At 38.3% G+C, this 16,954-nt stretch overlaps 4 protein-coding genes across 4 annotated transcripts; 1 reads left to right on the forward strand and 3 right to left on the reverse strand.

Annotated features, from left to right (window-relative positions):
* LOC18777239 (surfeit locus protein 1) lies at window positions 1,545-4,651 on the reverse strand. Its single transcript, XM_020564634.1, has 6 exons — window positions 4,334-4,651; window positions 4,120-4,217; window positions 3,475-3,713; window positions 2,539-2,713; window positions 2,172-2,458; window positions 1,545-1,988 (listed from the first exon to the last, which is right to left on the reverse strand). Exons 1-6 carry the CDS (start codon window positions 4,521-4,523, stop codon window positions 1,919-1,921), a joined length of 1,059 nt encoding a protein of 352 aa, XP_020420223.1. The 5' UTR covers window positions 4,524-4,651; the 3' UTR covers window positions 1,545-1,918.
* LOC18776172 (lipid transfer-like protein VAS) lies at window positions 5,502-7,325 on the reverse strand. Its single transcript, XM_007209624.2, has 3 exons — window positions 6,572-7,325; window positions 5,958-5,993; window positions 5,502-5,755 (listed from the first exon to the last, which is right to left on the reverse strand). Exons 1-3 carry the CDS (start codon window positions 7,107-7,109, stop codon window positions 5,646-5,648), a joined length of 684 nt encoding a protein of 227 aa, XP_007209686.2. The 5' UTR covers window positions 7,110-7,325; the 3' UTR covers window positions 5,502-5,645.
* LOC18776527 (ABC transporter G family member 17) lies at window positions 9,956-12,833 on the forward strand. Its single transcript, XM_020564859.1, is given in 5 exon segments — window positions 9,956-10,309; window positions 10,404-10,583; window positions 10,716-10,785; window positions 10,788-10,980; window positions 11,180-12,833. Coding segments are annotated over 5 exon segments (2,451 nt in total).
* Window positions 13,127-16,829, reverse strand: LOC18776839 (TPR repeat-containing thioredoxin TDX). Its single transcript, XM_007209178.2, has 10 exons — window positions 16,491-16,829; window positions 16,310-16,343; window positions 15,714-15,866; window positions 15,528-15,615; window positions 15,354-15,434; window positions 15,127-15,191; window positions 14,898-15,038; window positions 14,713-14,826; window positions 14,125-14,155; window positions 13,127-13,697 (listed from the first exon to the last, which is right to left on the reverse strand). The coding sequence occupies exons 1-10, from the start codon at window positions 16,598-16,600 to the stop codon at window positions 13,363-13,365; spliced, it is 1,152 nt and encodes a 383-aa protein (XP_007209240.1). The 5' UTR covers window positions 16,601-16,829; the 3' UTR covers window positions 13,127-13,362.

Consider the following 16,954-nt stretch of genomic DNA (forward strand, 5'->3'; position numbering starts at 1 on the left):
AGCTGGAAACGCCATCAAAACTAGAGCATCTGTGACTTTTTAATTTGAATAAATATAAATTTTAACATGCATTTCTTTTGCAACGTAATTTTAGACAAGATTCATTATCTTCACCTTGTTTTGATTTTTGAGTCCTATATTATATTTTCATTATCTGCTTCTGTTTTTTTGCTACCGGTTCCATTTGTTAGCTTGTTATCTTCTTATGCAACTGAAATTTTAAAGACCCTAAATTATATATTTTTTTTCTCCTTTCATAGGCCAGGAGTACTTCAAGAAAGAAGCTGTGAAGCAATTCAAACAATCGCCAGGGTTTAACCATGAAATGGTTGAAGCTTTCGACAGCGGATTCGAAATGTTTTGTGATTATGCGACGATGGTATCACCAAATTACATATGTTGGGTTTATTTTGTGGTACTTTGTTTCACTTGGTGTTATGTATGTTGAATATGTACAAACAGAAGGGTTAGGGAACATTTTGTAATCGATCCTCATTGCCTATTTATTGAACATATATTGCCATCGTATTACTATTATATTGTCATCGTAGTACTCTTGTATTGCCATCATATTGCTTACGTAGTGTCCTAGTATCGCCTATTTTTTCAAGTATGTGTTGGAATAAAATTATAAGGTGAGTATGGAATTTTTGTATTGCCAATGTATAGCCCTCTATTGCCCTGGTATTGCTACGGTATTGCTCTGATTTGAGCTTTCTAGCGATTTTAATGCATAACGGTTGAAAATTTATGTTAATCATGTGGCATTATTGTCTTCTTGATGCTCATCAGGTTTCTGTACTCATCCATGTCTATCCTGCAGGCTTATCCCTGTAAAATGCCCAAAGAATGAATTTGGGCGTAACCTTAAGCAATTGAAGTCATGCAAGTTCTAGCCGTTCTGGGTTAAGTCAACACGCATTGCTTATTAATATTTCAACTTTCGAGATCGACAGAGAGATAGAGACAGAGAGACAGAGAGACAGAAAGAGAGCAAGAGAGAGCGCTGTCGATTTTGGGAGAGTTGGACAAAAGTGCGAAATAGATAATAGAGATTAGATAAGAAGGTATTTATAATAGTCAGATTTATATGGTTTAAAAAAAGATATCATTTTACCGATGTTTATTCATTCCGAACACAAAGCCACCAATTTCCCTAAATTCTTTGATTTGTTTTCATCGTGTACAGTTCTGTATAGTGTACAAGATCAGAGGAAAGGAAATTGACATTTTGGTCATGTTCGTCTTACTTCCCATTTTTTCACCTTTTTCCCCCTTCCATCTCTACACTGTGCTTCTTGTAAATTGTTTATGGTAACTTGAGCATGTTATTTGATTTGATAATAATCCATTTCCCATCGAGTTTGAGCTTTACTGTGGAGATGCCTGAGATATCACATGGCATGCACCAGCTCAAATGCTCAGTTACGGCTTATGGCCTGTATTCCTGACCGAGATGGAATGAAAATGTAAAAGGAACACAGAAGAAAAAAGGAATCGCATATAAACATGGGATTGTATGAATAAACGCAGTTAACAAAGAAGACCCCGAAACAAAAATGTATCATATTACCAAAAAGAAAAATTACAAAAATTGTGTCAAGGAGACATTTTCGCTGTTCTACATCACGAACGACATAGAAAGTCTCTTACAGGCGTTAGGGGTCCTCAGATGTTGAAAATATTATTTTCCTTGTTGGCTGCCAACATTCAACTTCAAATCAGCAAAGCCTAATCTGGCAATCCAACCTGGAAATTATTCCAGTTGCCAATCAAAAAATATGGGTTGTTGCTGATGAGTTCGATAACAGTACACGCAAAATTAATTTGACAACTCAATATTTTCGGAGACCATATTCTTTCATACAACAAAGATAATTCAGTAGAACTGAAATCTCTTATGATGAAGTCTCTGCTGCTATCTCCGGCTCTTTTTGGGTCTCAGTCTCTTGAAAGCCATGAATGTAACTGCTGCAGACAGGGAATACCTGCCCAAGATAAAGCAAGTATTAGAGATAGATTGCATCTAAGTCCTAATAATTCTCAAACAAAATGGAAACAAAACCCTTTGGCATCCAGGAATTTAAGGTATCACATAGCAGAATACATCATAAATGAAAAGATGATCAGTTGATAAATGCAAATATTAACACAAAGATACAAAAGTATACCATGTCAACGTATAATTTAGATGGTCCTGAGGCATGACTGAACTCCGAATCAAGGCACCAACATCCTTTGGAACCGGGTAAGGGTTACTCGGATTGACATTTTCATTTATGTCTTCGATGTAAACAGTATCCTCAGGGAGGCCACAAGTACGAGCAATTGCAGGAACATCAACATAGAACCACTGGGAGGATTTTGGATCATTTGGTGGAACAAATATGCTAGGCTTCTCACTCCCTCGAACTACTCCAACAATTTCAACAGGAGCAAAAGCAGGGGTCTGCTGATCCTGTAAGTTACACGAAATTAAGATTAGATCTTCAATGTTCTCCCCATCAAACAACTATTGATATAATGAAAACAAACAACCTCAACGACTTTAGACTTCTTCATCCAGAACCTCCACCAAGACCTTCTTTCATTCTCTTGAACAGAGGAGGGTGCTACATTAGAAGGTTGTTCACCATCTTCATGAACTTCTGAAGACTTTTCTTTCCAACTTCGAGGTACCCATCCTCTGTTGACTAAAATTGGTGGCTGCACACTGGAATTTTTTTATTTAACATGATCATCAGATCAGCTAACAGATAAGCATTGCAATTTGCTTGAAAGTCACAATCACAAATAAAATTACTATCAAAACATGATATTATGTGAGGCGTAATGAAATCTTTAAATTCTCTGTATAATGTTAGAACTTAGAACCCCATACATTCCAGTACAAGAACTGTTTGTTTCCAACCAAGGATATACCCAACCCAATTAGAGCCTCAGTTTGACATTGAAGCATCAGTTCATAAAAGATGCACCTTCACATTAAATCCTTGCAACTGAGTTATCATATTTTCTTTTACTCTTCAGTGCAAATACAATATTACTACTTCCCATTTGAGCTGCTCAGTTGGTAATGATTACAGTCCACAAGAAATCTGGAAAATAATCAATGACACGTTTAATTAAGACAACACACACACAAGAGAAAACCAACGGATTAGAGCTTCTCAAGGGGTATCAATCCAATGTTTAACGAAAGCAAACTAATCGATTAATACTGGATTGCAGCCCAACGTGCAGCCACTTGAAATGATTGAAACAGTTATTTTAATTTGAAATATGGGATCAACATAAGAGACTGTAACAATACGCAAGAACAACTCATAAATGTCTCAATGTAATAAAATACCCTGTTTAATAGTCAAGGCCCTTTAAGCACTTAAAGAGAGAGAAAAGCAAGTGACGTGATATGTAGCTGGTTCATTATATCAACATGGTTTGTGAAATCTATGAAACCCCAATAGCATTTACCGCTCAGGTTTGTCAGAGACCGGCACAAGAGGTGTGATGACATAGTAGCCATTTTCAGTGACTCCGGAAATGCTTCTTGAACGAGGGCCCACATAGATTGACCTTTCCTCATCAAAATATCCTTTGCATATCACCCTCCTAAACTCCAAATGATCCAATTCTTCACTTGACAGTGAGACATTGTTGAAGTTTACAGGTTCCATTTCCAACCTCTTCTGTCTGTAATCTAACATTTTTATCTGTAACAACAGAGACTTGTTAATAGGGGTCCTCCTTTGATGCAATTGTAAGGTTGAATATTAAGTGCACGTGGAATTCATTCTTGAGAGTGGCCACTAGATGCAGTATAAAACCTAATTCCATAACCAGATCCTAGATTCCACTTTTGTAGGACTAATTCCAGTTCATTACCAAATTTCTTTCCTCTATTGATGATGGTCGGCTTAAGTTTCAATGTCTGGCATCTTTGCCTAACAACATGTTAATACTGAACGTAATTGCTTCAAGCCATTTCTTAAGGTGTAAGCTCAAAAGGCTTAACTATCATAAATAAGCTCGTACACGAGGACAACTAAAATTGTTGAATTGTATTACTAAGATCAATCTCCAAGATTGCTAAATTTGATAGGAAGATAAAAACACCACCTTCTCTTGCCTTCTGAAGATCTGCCAAGTGCCAAGGCCAAAAGAGACAGCTCCAGGAAGAAACAGCAGCCATTTGGACCATCTCGACCTTTCCCTCTCTAAACAAAACAAGGAAAAGAACCGGAAAGCCTTAATAATAAATAAAGCATCAACATTTTGATCAAATTAAGACGGACCCAGAAGCAGAAAACATACAAAGAACACAGAGACCCACCTGTAGCTTGGGAAGAGAGCGTTGATTGAGACTCGGGTACTGAGGAAACAGCAGGCGAGGAGCTGAAGAAGGAAGGAGATAATGAGAGTGACGGTGGTGGTAGTGGGACCAAATGTTTGGAGAAAGAAGAAGGGGACCCACTACAATAAAGCTTAGTTATGGTTTTAGCAATGGAGGTTTTTGCTGCCATATTGATGAATCTGGCATTTGGTTGTGTTTGTTGCTTGTGATCGAGGAGGCCTTAAGGTTATATATGCCTGCCTACACCTGCTTAAAAGTTTCAAACTTTATGACTTTCGAGAATGAAATATGTGCGTGAGGTTGCAAAATAGACACCTTTGTGGTTTAAAGGGGTCGAAACTTCAAACCCAATTGAAGCCCAAAAAAAGTAAATGCCCAAAAAGATTGTTTTAATGGCCCAACTCCAGCGTCCAAACTAGGGTTCGAAGCAAGCCATACCATTACTAGTACTACACCCCAAAAAATTCCTCTTTATAAGCCTTCATTTTCTTCTAATCTCATCTCCCTCCTCCTAACGGTAGCTGTGATGGAGCAGTCTGTTGGCGATTGCATAATTCTCTCTCGTTTCTATAATCATATTTTGGATCCATTCACTGGTTTTGGTTTTCATTTTCGTTTTTGATATTCAATTTGAGTTCAATTAGAAGAAAAAAGGCAACTTGGGCGTCAATGACGCGTCTAGTCCTCTATATTTGAGGACTGATAACGCAGTCAGCCCTTTTCGTTGCCGAAACTTGTGAGCATCTATGCTTGCAGCTGTCGCTTCACCATTTGCGGCTTTTGCATTCAGACGCTCGTAGATTTTTCTACTATTTTGACATGAATTTCTGGGAATTCTAGTTCCAATTTTAAAGCAGGAACGTTGTTTTCATTTTAATTAGTTTGGTAATTATCAAATTTCACATTTTAGTTTAAACTGCTTTTATTGTTTTCTGCAGTAATATTGTTCTTGATTTTAAGTCAATACCAAGATGCCAGAATATGTGCAGTGCAGAGAAAAGAGACTAGTTTTTTTCACTTTGAAAGTTAATTGGAAATTACTTGGCCAGTATTGGAAGTTTTTGTTTCTAAGAAATGCAGACTTGAGCCACCCAACCATTCAAACTTTGAAGCAACTAACCTAAGAAACTTTTTGTGTAGTCAGTCAGAAGGAATAACGTTGGCATTAGATTACAAGAATCATCAAACAGATAACAAGGCACAAGCTCTGTTGTTGGTGATTTAAAGCAATTCCCAGATTTTGAGTACAACAGATGATATAGCTCTCGACTGAATGACCAAAATGGCATTCCTAAAATGCTGTAAATGTAATGATTAAAGCCATGAAGAAGGCAGCAAAACCCGATCCGCCAAAGTGAGAGGGTGCATAAGCTGCACTCTTGGAACTGCTTGAGGAAGAACCTGACAGAAGAAAACAATCCATTTTCAATGTCACGTATTGAGTTCAGCACAGACGCTAATCTGACTGTCAAGCCTGGAGAAGGAGGCATGTTTGATGTTTGTCATGCATAACTGATCTGAAACCCAACTAGTTGAGTGCATTAAATGTTTAACCATCACTTAATTATTGAAAATTAGCTAATAAAAGGTACTAGGAACTTACTATTGTTGGAAGCCGGTGAAGTGCTTGATGATGCATCTGTGATGGAAAATACCAATCATATATGAATCTTGAATTGTCTGTTAACAAACTGATTGCAAATGTGCCACTAAATAGTACAAATATGAGTAAAACAGATTTAGAAGACCAAACTCTTGGAGTCCTCTGTTTTTTACAGAACATATGTACTGGAAATTTATAAGCATGTACTTTTTGCTTTGGTTGCTTTTGTGCCAATAACACAGATACAAATACCAGGAAATCAGGATAAGGGATGAAAATTTTAAATGGTATTGCTCCCATGGAAAGTTGCAAATATAATTGATGTCCAATTTTTTGACCAAGCAGAACCCTGATTTTACATATATGTGCCTATACATCCATACATGTATAACATATGTATATATTAATGTATGGAAAAGCCCATTTCCATGAATTTGGTCATTAACTACCTAATAAAGAAGACAACTTTTCAATAGAAAATCTGATTGTAATATCAGAGCTTCATATAAAAATGACTGCCTTCCTTTCCATGGAAACATATGATCACACACAGAATCTAAATGATTTCGTTTCATTCTGAAAAGCGAAAAAAGAGAGGAAGAAAGCTCTATTACCCTTTTCGCATATTGAAATGTCAGCATTGGCACCACAAGCCTTGGGAAGCTTCAAGGCATCATCCTGGGTTATGTTAAGGTTGCTCAACATGCCAGGGTTGTTGAAGACGCTGCAGAGGCACTTGGTATCGTCGGAAACCATCTGCTTGAGTGGGGAGCAGCATGCTGCAGGGGCCTTCTCGGGTGCCTTCAAAAATGGTTGACAAGGAATCAGTTTCTGCACGCATTGCATTGAAGCACCACTGCCACCACCAGTACCCTCTTGATCTGATAATCCACTGAGCTTTCGGCCTTGCGAAAAACCCACAAAGCCCAGTAAAGAGAAAATGATCACAAACAGGAAGGAGAAGAAGCGCTTTGAAATTGAAGCCATGGTTTTGGTTCTGGTTTTCTTAGAGGAGGGCTGTTGTTGTTGGTGATTGGTTGCTTTGTGTGAGAGAGAAATCAAACAGAGAGTAGACAGAGGAACAAGGAGAGAGAGTTTGGGTTTGGTTGGTTCAATGGAATGGTTTGGTTTGTGTGGCGCTATCTTATACATTTATAATGAGTCAATGCAATTAGACAGCCGCTAATAACTTCTATTTCTAGAGTTGTTTTCAATTCCTTCTATCACTCCATTGAGCAACCGTTTCCATCGGCAGTTAGAGATTTTCTCTGATCCAGAGAAGATGCGTTTCCCAAAGAATTTTTTTTTTCCAATTTAATTTCCTTTTTCCATGGAAGTTATATTTTTTTGGTGATGTCCGTGGAGTTATCTTAAAGATTTTCTATGATAGTTACCCTAAAAAGTTCTTTTTTATATATTTATTTAATAAGAAAATCAAAATTAAATTTCATTTAACCTTTAACTAGTCTTGGATATCATGAAATGCATGCGGTTGTTGATATAAAATACTGAAAGAAGTAAAGTATGTACGTACAGAATTGCTCCTCCTCTGTAAGAGCACATCTATAATGCAATACGTGACCTGTTCAAAAGTTTAAGAAAAGCCAGATCATGGTCTTTTAATTCAGTTTAATAAACAATTGATTATTTTTGCCCTAAAAAACAAATTTTTGTTTTGGTGAAAACAAATAACAAGTTTGTGAAAACATATTTGTGCATGTGTGTGCGCCCAACAAAAATTCGCTGGGTTAGGTTTACCCGTTAAAATAAGCTGCGTTAGGTATATCCCGACAACTAATTCTCCGAAATAAGTCTATCTCAACAAATAAATCTCTGAAATAAGTCTATCCTGACAAAATAATTTTCCGAAATAGGTCTATTTTGACAAAACAATCACCGGGATAGGTCTACCCTACAAAACAATAGCCCGATAGGTCTTTCCCGACAAAATATTCGCCAGAATAGGTCTCACTTGGCTGATAACCCTGAATTTCCTTCCATAGGCTGTCACATAAAAAAGCGTCATGCAGGAAGGTCAAACAAATCGTTTTATCTTCTTCTCAAAACCTGTGATGTAGAGTATAACATGCATGCATCCCTTTGGTTTCATGTTACATGTAAATGGAATACTATTATCTCTGACTTTAATTCCACATGAAACCATTATCAGATTTTAGCATACTAATTACATATGTGAAATTAAAGTCAGAGATGAGTATTGGAGGAAATTGAAAATATATGCAATTGGGGATATTGGATTTACTTTTGTTTTTGAAACATTGTCAAATTGAGTGGCATAAATATAGTTCATGTTCTATATGCAAAAGAATATATATATATATATATAGTACCTCAGTGTGCTTTGCAGATGGATGTCTCTTTATATTGCTTAGAAGAAGTCAAGTTTGGCACTCTCTCTCTCTCTCTCTCTCTCTCTCTCTCTCTCCCCCATTCATTATAGTGGTGTCATAATTCGGAATATTGGAAGGAAGTCTCAAGTTTGAATCATCACTCCCACACTTGATTTAAAAAAAAAAAAGAATAGAGTTCGGCACCCAATCGATATTGGCACGGCTCAATTACACCATGGAGTCGAGTCACTGATCGACACAAGGGTGAAGTTGAACCATGCCAATGCCGAGAGAGCATGTAATTCATCCCTGAAATTGGGATTTTACAGAAATTGGAAGTACTGCTACAGATACGTATATCATGCACGAGCTTCATACTTCTCCATTATATCATGAGCTTCAAACTTGTCCTACTCTTGGGAGCCGAAACTGAAGAATACAAGGGAAAACTTTGGAAGATTAACACAGCACTCTCCAAGAAAATGGAGCATCTTTCATTCTCTAGAGTGCCGGCAAGTTCAAGAATATAATTAAAAAAACACACACCTGGTTGATTTAAGGTCTTCCCTATATACAGACAGCTATTCACCTTGCATGTTTCCAGTTAAAGATACCAATTTTTTTTAACCTTTTACGGACATCCCCTAACTTTGGAGCCATTGCCAACAGAAGTCATTTGCTGTCAACATGCATATTTGTTGTTCATTAAATTAAGTTAAAATTTTTCTTGATGTTTTTTTTTTATTTTATATAGTTTTTTTTGTTGTTCTAAGAAAATCCACCAAGTAAAAGCTAAGAGACAGCATTCATAGTACACACACCAATTGCACCAAACAAGAATATTGGTTTTTAGTTAACATAGGTATATAAATTCCATGTAGACAGTAACTTGCTCCCCTCTTTAGCCCGTAAAACAATAATCACAGGATCAGCAATCAGCCACAGTAGCACTAGGTGGAGAAAAAGAAGAATATATCGACACTAATTACCATCTGTTTCTAGCCATGGTGCAGGCAGGGCTCAGGAGGAATAACATAACCCTGCTGCCGCACAAAGCCCAGCCTGCAGGCTAGAATATCTAGAAGAATGGTCCCTAAGAATATTTCATAAAATAAAATCATATACAATAAAAAGGTTGAAGTTGGATTAGTGAGTTTGGCAGGATCTTCAGAAGTGTTCAAGTTCACTTTAGAATAACAATGACAGGTTTAGGAAACATTCTGTCATGAGGTTTTTTCACACTACAAAATAAGGGGCTCAACCACCAGCAGAAGAGGAAGTTGTCTCTTTTTTGGTCGAATAAGAGGAAGTTGTCTCTTGTGCACAAAGAAACGAAAACAGAATACCATCCGGAAATAACAAAGCTGGTTACTGACGAACCCAAAGGAGAGAGAGAGAGACGGGCTCAGTAAAAGGTTCTCATAAGTCTTGCCGTCTGATTGCTCGTTCTCCTTCCTCTTGTCCACAAACAATCACAACCTTCCAAGACTAAAATTACGTTGAGTTTTACCGTCACCTTTTGTCCACATTTCACACGGCCTCTCCTTCTTTTATACCATTTTTTAGTTCAATCCTCAGGTCTTAAAAATTTCTTGAGGCCTAAGCCAAAAAGGAGGGCAAAAGTTGCTCCACCTGAGCATCATCACAATGGCAAAGTTTGGCAAGACAAACACTAAAAGGAGCCTTGAGAGTCTACTGGACATGGACAAATCAGTTGCTACAAAAATTTCTGTGCCACTTAGACCCTCGAAGATGATTCCGGGCCATGGCCTTGAATTCAATAACCTTTCATACAGTGTAACAAAGAAGCTGAAAAAAGATGGGGTTTGGATCAAGAAAGAAGCTTATCTTCTTAATGACATCTCTGGCCAGGCAGTGAGAGGTGAGATCATGGCCATCATGGGACCTAGTGGTGCTGGGAAATCTACATTTCTCGATGCCTTGGCGGGACGGATTGCTCAAGGCAGTTTGGAAGGCTCTGTTAGAATTGATGGAAGAACGGTTAGTAATCTATATCCAATATGATCCTTTTTCACTATTTTCAGAAACAAATGGAAACAAGATTACATATATAAAGTTGATTAATAATTTTCAGGTTACTACAAGCTACATGAAGATGGTGTCCTCTTATGTGATGCAAGATGACCAGCTCTTCCCTATGTTGACTGTGTTTGAGACCTTCATGTTTGCAGCTGAGATTAGGCTTCCTCCCTCCATTTCCAGGGATGAAAAGAGAAGTAGAGTCTATGAGCTCCTTGAACAGCTGGGCTTGCAGGTAATTCAAATCCCGTTTCTCAATGCTTATGCATTCATTGCACAAATTAGATCAAACATAAATGAATTTATACAATAGAAACCGTGCACATATATATATATATATAATGATTTTGATGATGTATATATGCAGAGTGCAACACATACTTACATCGGTGATGAGGGGAGAGAGAGTGTCGGGAGAGAAAGACGAAGGTTGTCAATTGCATTGACATCATCCACAAACCTTCACTGCTGTTTCTTGATGAACCGACTTCTGGTCTTGACTCCACAAGCGCTTACAGTGTCGTGGAAAAGGTCAAGGAGATAGCTCGAGGTGGTAGCATCGTGCTCATGACCATCCACCAACCTTCATATCGTATTCAAATGCTCTTAGACCGCATGACAATCCTAGCAAGGTACAAACTAATAATAACAAATATATGTGCATGGTGCAACACCCTCTTCGTCTACACTGACTAGAATGTTGCTGAAATTAATCTGCATTATATTCCACAACTAAAATTAATCAAAGATGAATATATATGTATAAATCTTAAGGGCTGCAAACGTACATGATCCTTATTAATTAATTTATCTAATGTCATGTGGTTGCAGAGGGAGACTGATATATTTGGGAAGCCCACATGGTTTGTCTTCCCATCTTTCTGGATTTGGAAGGCCAGTTCCGGATGGTGAGAATGGCCTTGAGTATCTCCTGGATGTGATTAAAGAATATGATGAATCAACTGTGGGACTAGACCCATTGGTCATGTACCAACGCGACGGCATCAAACCTGATCTGGTGGCCAGAACCCCGGTTGCAAAAACACCAAAGACACCAACTCCTCATAGAAAGACCCCTGCATCCAAGCACGCAATTAAACTTCGTAGTCAAGCCTTTTCCTTGGGAAATAGGAGACCATCTGGAGCAGGTGAATCCGGTCAGTTTGATAACGAGGATGAGGATGAGAATTTTGACAACTCCCTGGAAAGGAAATCAGTTCATCAAACACCAATGCACCTGCAGAGCAGTGGTGTCTATAACCCTCGTCTAGCTTCACACTTCTACAAGGACTTCTCTGTCTGGATTTACCATGGTGTCAAAGGAACCCCTCGTCGCCCGCCATCATGGACTCCTGCTAGAACTCCAGGAAGGACCCCTGGAAAGACACCCCTCTCAGGTATTAGAAGCCAAGTTTCAAGCCAATATCCCACACCTCAGTTCAACCCGCCACCACCACGACACGGTAGTACTAAAACCCCTGTGGTCTTCAGCTCTTCCACTGAAGACTCATATGCACCTTATTATGAAGAGTTTGAAATAGAAGAAGAAGAGCTTGATGAGCCAGACCATGGGCCTAAGTTTGCAAACCCATGGCTGCGTGAGGTTGCAGTCCTCTCATGGCGCACAGCGCTCAATGTGATTCGCACTCCTGAACTCTTCCTCTCTCGTGAGATTGTGTTGGCAGTTATGGCACTCATTCTGTCTTCCCTCTTCAAGAACCTGAGCCATGATTCGTTCAAAGACATAAACAGGCTTCTCAACTTTTACATCTTTGCAGTTTGCCTGGTTTTCTTTTCATCCAATGATGCTGTCCCAACTTTCATCCAAGAAAGGTTCATTTTCATCAGGGAATCTTCTCACAATGCTTATCGTGCCTCTTCGTACGTCATCTCTTCCCTCATTGTTTATCTCCCATTCTTTGCCATACAAGGCTTCACATTTGCTGCCATTACCAAATACATGCTTCACCTCAACAGCAACCTTTTCAAATTCTGGATCATCCTTTATGCCTCACTCATCACCACCAATGCTTATGTGATGCTTGTGAGCGCTCTGGTACCAAGTTACATCACAGGGTATGCTGTTGTGATAGCTACCACAGCTCTTTTCTTTCTGACTTGTGGCTTTTTCTTAAAGCGTCAGCAGATACCGGTTTACTGGAGGTGGGTGCATTACATATCTGCAATTAAGTACCCTTTTGAGGCAATGCTAACAAATGAATTCAAAGGAATACGCTGCTACCACGGCGTGCCATCGGATCTTACCCCTGGACCTCTAGGAGAATTGAAGATCAGCTCCCTGCACAGTACCTCCCAAAAAGTGGAAAAGAATTGCGTGATTATTGGACAAGATGTTATATCATCCATGGATATCACTATAGACAACATTTGGTATGATATTGCAATCTTGCTAGCTTGGGGTGTTCTTTACCGGTTCTTATTCTATGTGGTCCTCAGATTCTATTCCAAGAATGAGAGGAAATGAAATCCGTTTGCATCACCTTGCCCTCTCTGCTTTGAGATTAATTCTCGGGGATGATAGCCGGTACTTAATTCATGGATCAGGCAAGCACGCCAGATCATGAAAGCAAGCTATGTTTCAACATTTTTTGTTTAGAAGACTTATATCATAAATAATCATAATAAAAGCTTACATTCCGATTTTTTGTCATGTTGGATCATATTCACACAGAGAAGCAAAGGAAAACGACTTGCCAGTGCCAAAAAGCTGATGGTGCTCAGAAGGTATAGTTTTATTTAACAGGAAAAGCACGATCATTTCAGATTGGCATTTAACCCATGGACACCATTAGGATGAAAAAAGATTAAAAAACAGAATTCAACTGGGCAAGAAAGTAGAATTTTATTTCCAGTTAACATATGCATTTTATGACTTTTGTGACTGTCGGTCACTTCATAGGAATAGAACAATCTTCTCAGATGGACATCTCTTCCAACTTATGACTTTAAAAAAGTACCACTACAAAAGCCAAGAGCATCGCAGAAGGATTAGCTCAAATTGAGCCTGCATGTTGTGCAATCTTCCCTTCTAGTGCAGTTTTGTCTGCCCCCACCATCTTGTCAACCTCCTTACCATTTCTTACAAAGAAAAATGCCGGAACACTGCTTATGTTCCAGTTTGCAGCAACATCTCTTGCCTCATCTATGTCAACTTTCAAGAAAACGGCCTTTGGGTACTGTCCAGCTAAGGTTGTATACAAAGGAGATATGAAACGGCAAGGACCACACCATGTTGCGGTGAAGTAGAGGATTGCAAGCCGCAATGTCCTTGAAGCAGCATTCAACTTTGTCTCCAGTTCTTTGGCTGAGTGTATACCAATGACTTCACCTGTCAAAAACCCAAAAAAAAAAAAAAAAGCATTCAAAGAATGCCACATTGAGACTTAGAACACCACTGACGTGGTGTGACAAGATTTATTATCCAAGTCCTCTTCATGAAATGGAATGTAGTCGTTTGCAGTTCACCATATTCGAATATGAAAATGATTCTGTAAATAATCATAGCAAAGTGGAATATATGTACCATATAATACGCTCCTTAATGTTCAAACAAGTAAGGAAAATTGGATAAACCAGATGAGTTAAGATAGGATCAAAATTAAATAAATGATATCTTGCACAAGAGGGATGGTTTTATGAAGTTGACATTGATATTAACGGCAGGTAATTCTGAAATGAGGGATGATGACCCATAAGGATGCATGCATTAATATAAAATTAATGAAATATGAATAAAAAGAAATCAAATGCCATACCATCCTTAAGAGCAGACAACGCATCCCGTTCCTGCATGAAATTGAAAGAAATGTAGTTAGTATGAAGGTTCTCTACCCTTATGTCATCATCGTAGACCTTGTCCTAAATCATATGGGGTCGGCCATATCTATCTCTTGTATGAGGTCACTATTTAGTGGCATGTGGAATTAGGGGAAAATGACACCACCACCCCCCCCCCCCACACACACAGCACCCCAAAGAGCAAATGTAAATGAATGAATAAACTGATACAGCCCACATCTTTTGGATCTAGACCTGTGCTGTGGTTTCATAATATAGTCATGCTAGCTGATAACCACACCCATGAACTACACCCAGGTCCATGTTAGGACTGAACAAACCATGCTTTAAATTCTAATTGAACTAGCACCCAGCTAAAACATGTGCTCCCACATAGAAAGATGAAAAGCACCAGATAAACAGCAAATGTACCAAAATCTTATTTTCAACAGGTTGCTCATTCTGCTACCCTATTGTATGTAGACTGACATATTTATTTGACTATCAAAGAGATGTGATATTTCTTAATAGAGCATAAAAACATATCAACTCTAGTCCATACTCACTCGAGCTTCGGCTTGCCGCTTTCTTTCACGTTCAGCACTTTTTATCTCCCTTTCTTTATGTAAGCGTTCATATTTTCTGCGATGCTCCTCAATTCTGCGGACATTAGGTCCAACCTGCAATTATAACTAAATTATTATGGAACAGTTTCCCTGGAAACTTATCCTTCTAGAATAAGGAAATTCACCTTTTTAAGCACCAAACCAATCTCCTCATCATAATCTAACTTTGATGCTACATGAAGATCACTTGCCGCTTCTTCCCAGTGACCTAACATGGCCTTCGCCATTCCTCTTATTTTATATCCTTTTGCAGAGTCGGGGTTGATCTAGAAAAAGTATAAATATAGCTCATTATACAATGTTCAATACTGCCCAAAACTCAAACTTCTTGAACAGTGAGGGTCATCAACCAACCTCTAAAGCTGCATTAGCATCACGAATTGCTGCATTTGGTTTATTCAATTTGACAAAGACACTAGCTGCAAGGATACAAGGTAACCAAGAGAATGATACATATGAGCAAAGAAGGGCAATGAAAATGATATATCTATATATATGTAAGCACAACGAAATAAAGATAAACCAATAATGATCAAATAAAACTTCTCTTTTTCAAAAGAAAAAAATAATGATCAATTTACCTCTGGTTGCTTTTAATATTGCTGAAGTTGGATTCAACATGATGGCTTCTGTTATATGATCTATGGCTTCATCCAGCTTCCCTGAAAAGAATTTACTACCAATTAAGAGATATCACAAAGATAACCCAAGAAATCTCAACTAAAAATGGTAATCACAACAAAAAGGTGGCATGCCTTCAGAGATGGCATCTAAAGCTTTTGATTTTTCTATTTGTGCAGCATCCTGCATTTCTTCTGTAACTTCGACCGATGGGTTTCCCATCTGCACTTGAAAAAGAGCGAGGTTACAAATTAAGGGGAAAAAATCAAGGTGAAATACTACGCCTCTATCGCATGACTCCATCCTTCTCTATCCCTTACCTTCTGTGGAGGATCATTATCAGGCTCCACAACATCAGTAGCATCCAACTCGATATCGGACTCAACAATATCCTCATCATTATCCCGGGATGGATCAGGTCTTTTGGCATCAAAATGATCTTTAGTGTCTGACATGTCCACATCAACTTTATCCTGTTATAGAAACCAACACTACACCATATCAAGCAAAATATACAACCACACCAACATAAAAATAAAAAGAATAAAAACCTGTGCTCAAAATTTTAAGGAATTTCTTCAAAGTAGCACTATGAGTGACCGTGTCTATTTTCTTGCCTGTGCTGATACATAAAATAGGATGTCAAATTTTCTAAAACCAACACCAACATAGGGGGGAAAATCCGAAATTCCTGTCACTTTTAAAACCTACTGAAAGTTGAAATACAAATAAACCAAAGTTCCTATACGAATTTGAAGTTGGCAATCTTAGAAGCACAGCATCCGCAGAAAAGCTTAAATTATGTGAGTCCATTAACTCCTAATATGCATGTAAAGCATAAATTATATGTGCACACATAGAAAAAACTGAAATTTGTAGAAAAATATAAGCTTAGTGTGAGGAAATGAAGGCTCACCATTTTTGGGATCGGCGGAATTCGAGCGCCAAGGCTGAAAAAAAAACAAACAAACAAACAAACCCACATGCCTCAAACAAAGGAAAACATTTCAATCATATACAATTTGACAAACAGAGCATATATGCATATGCGTATAACAAAGTATCCTGTGACGGATGAAGATAAACAAAACATGTACCTTTGGAGATAGGACTTGAAGAAGGCAAGAGAAGGGGTATGGATCAGTGAAGGGTTTGACTTGCACTTACTAACGAACTCCCTCAGTTCTGCTACCTTTGCAGCATCCATCTCTCTCTCTCTCTCTCTCTCTCTCTAGAAATTGGAATCACTTTCTTAGAAAAGCAGAAGGGGTATGGATTATGCCGTTAATCAAACCCTCCAATTTTTATAGCGTTTCTGGGCTTTGCCAATTGGGTCGCGTCTCATGTCATCACAGGAGCAGCCCTGATGGCGGCCCTGCGTAAAGTTTGATTCCTTGACTTCTGGGCTTTGTCTTTTTGGCGCTAATTATCATCCCCGCCTCATTCATCTCTTTTTTTTTTTTTCCTTTTATTTAAGCATTATTGGAAATCGAAGTCGGATATAGGATAAATACTCGTAACCAATTAAGTTATAAACTCATTGTCTTTGTTAATTTGTACC

The sequence above is a fragment of the Prunus persica genome, chromosome G5 (assembly GCF_000346465.2).
Source record: "Prunus persica cultivar Lovell chromosome G5, Prunus_persica_NCBIv2, whole genome shotgun sequence".
NCBI lineage: Eukaryota > Viridiplantae > Streptophyta > Magnoliopsida > Rosales > Rosaceae > Prunus > Prunus persica.

Excerpts from the sequence above, each read along its gene's own strand:
- LOC18776839 (XM_007209178.2), bottom strand. The coding sequence starts at position 16,600 with ATGGATGCTGCAAAGGTAGCAGAACTGAGGGAGTTCGTTAGTAAGTGC. Across the intron at positions 15,435-15,527 it reads TTTAGATGCCATCTCTGAAG|GGAAGCTGGATGAAGCCATA; the intron begins GCATGCCACCTT and ends AATTCTTTTCAG. Across the intron at positions 15,039-15,126 it reads ATGCTAATGCAGCTTTAGAG|ATCAACCCCGACTCTGCAAA; the intron begins GTTGGTTGATGA and ends TACTTTTTCTAG.
- LOC18776172 (XM_007209624.2), bottom strand. The coding sequence starts at position 7,109 with ATGTATAAGATAGCGCCACACAAACCAAACCATTCCATTGAACCAACC. Across the intron at positions 5,994-6,571 it reads CATTTCAATATGCGAAAAGG|ATGCATCATCAAGCACTTCA; the intron begins GTAATAGAGCTT and ends TTTCCATCACAG. Across the intron at positions 5,756-5,957 it reads TTCACCGGCTTCCAACAATA|GTTCTTCCTCAAGCAGTTCC; the intron begins GTAAGTTCCTAG and ends TTCTTCTGTCAG.
- LOC18777239 (XM_020564634.1), bottom strand. The coding sequence starts at position 4,523 with ATGGCAGCAAAAACCTCCATTGCTAAAACCATAACTAAGCTTTATTGT. Across the intron at positions 4,218-4,333 it reads GCTCTCTTCCCAAGCTACAG|AGAGGGAAAGGTCGAGATGG; the intron begins GTGGGTCTCTGT and ends TGTTTTGTTTAG. Across the intron at positions 2,459-2,538 it reads AGAAGTCTAAAGTCGTTGAG|GATCAGCAGACCCCTGCTTT; the intron begins GTTGTTTGTTTT and ends TGTAACTTACAG.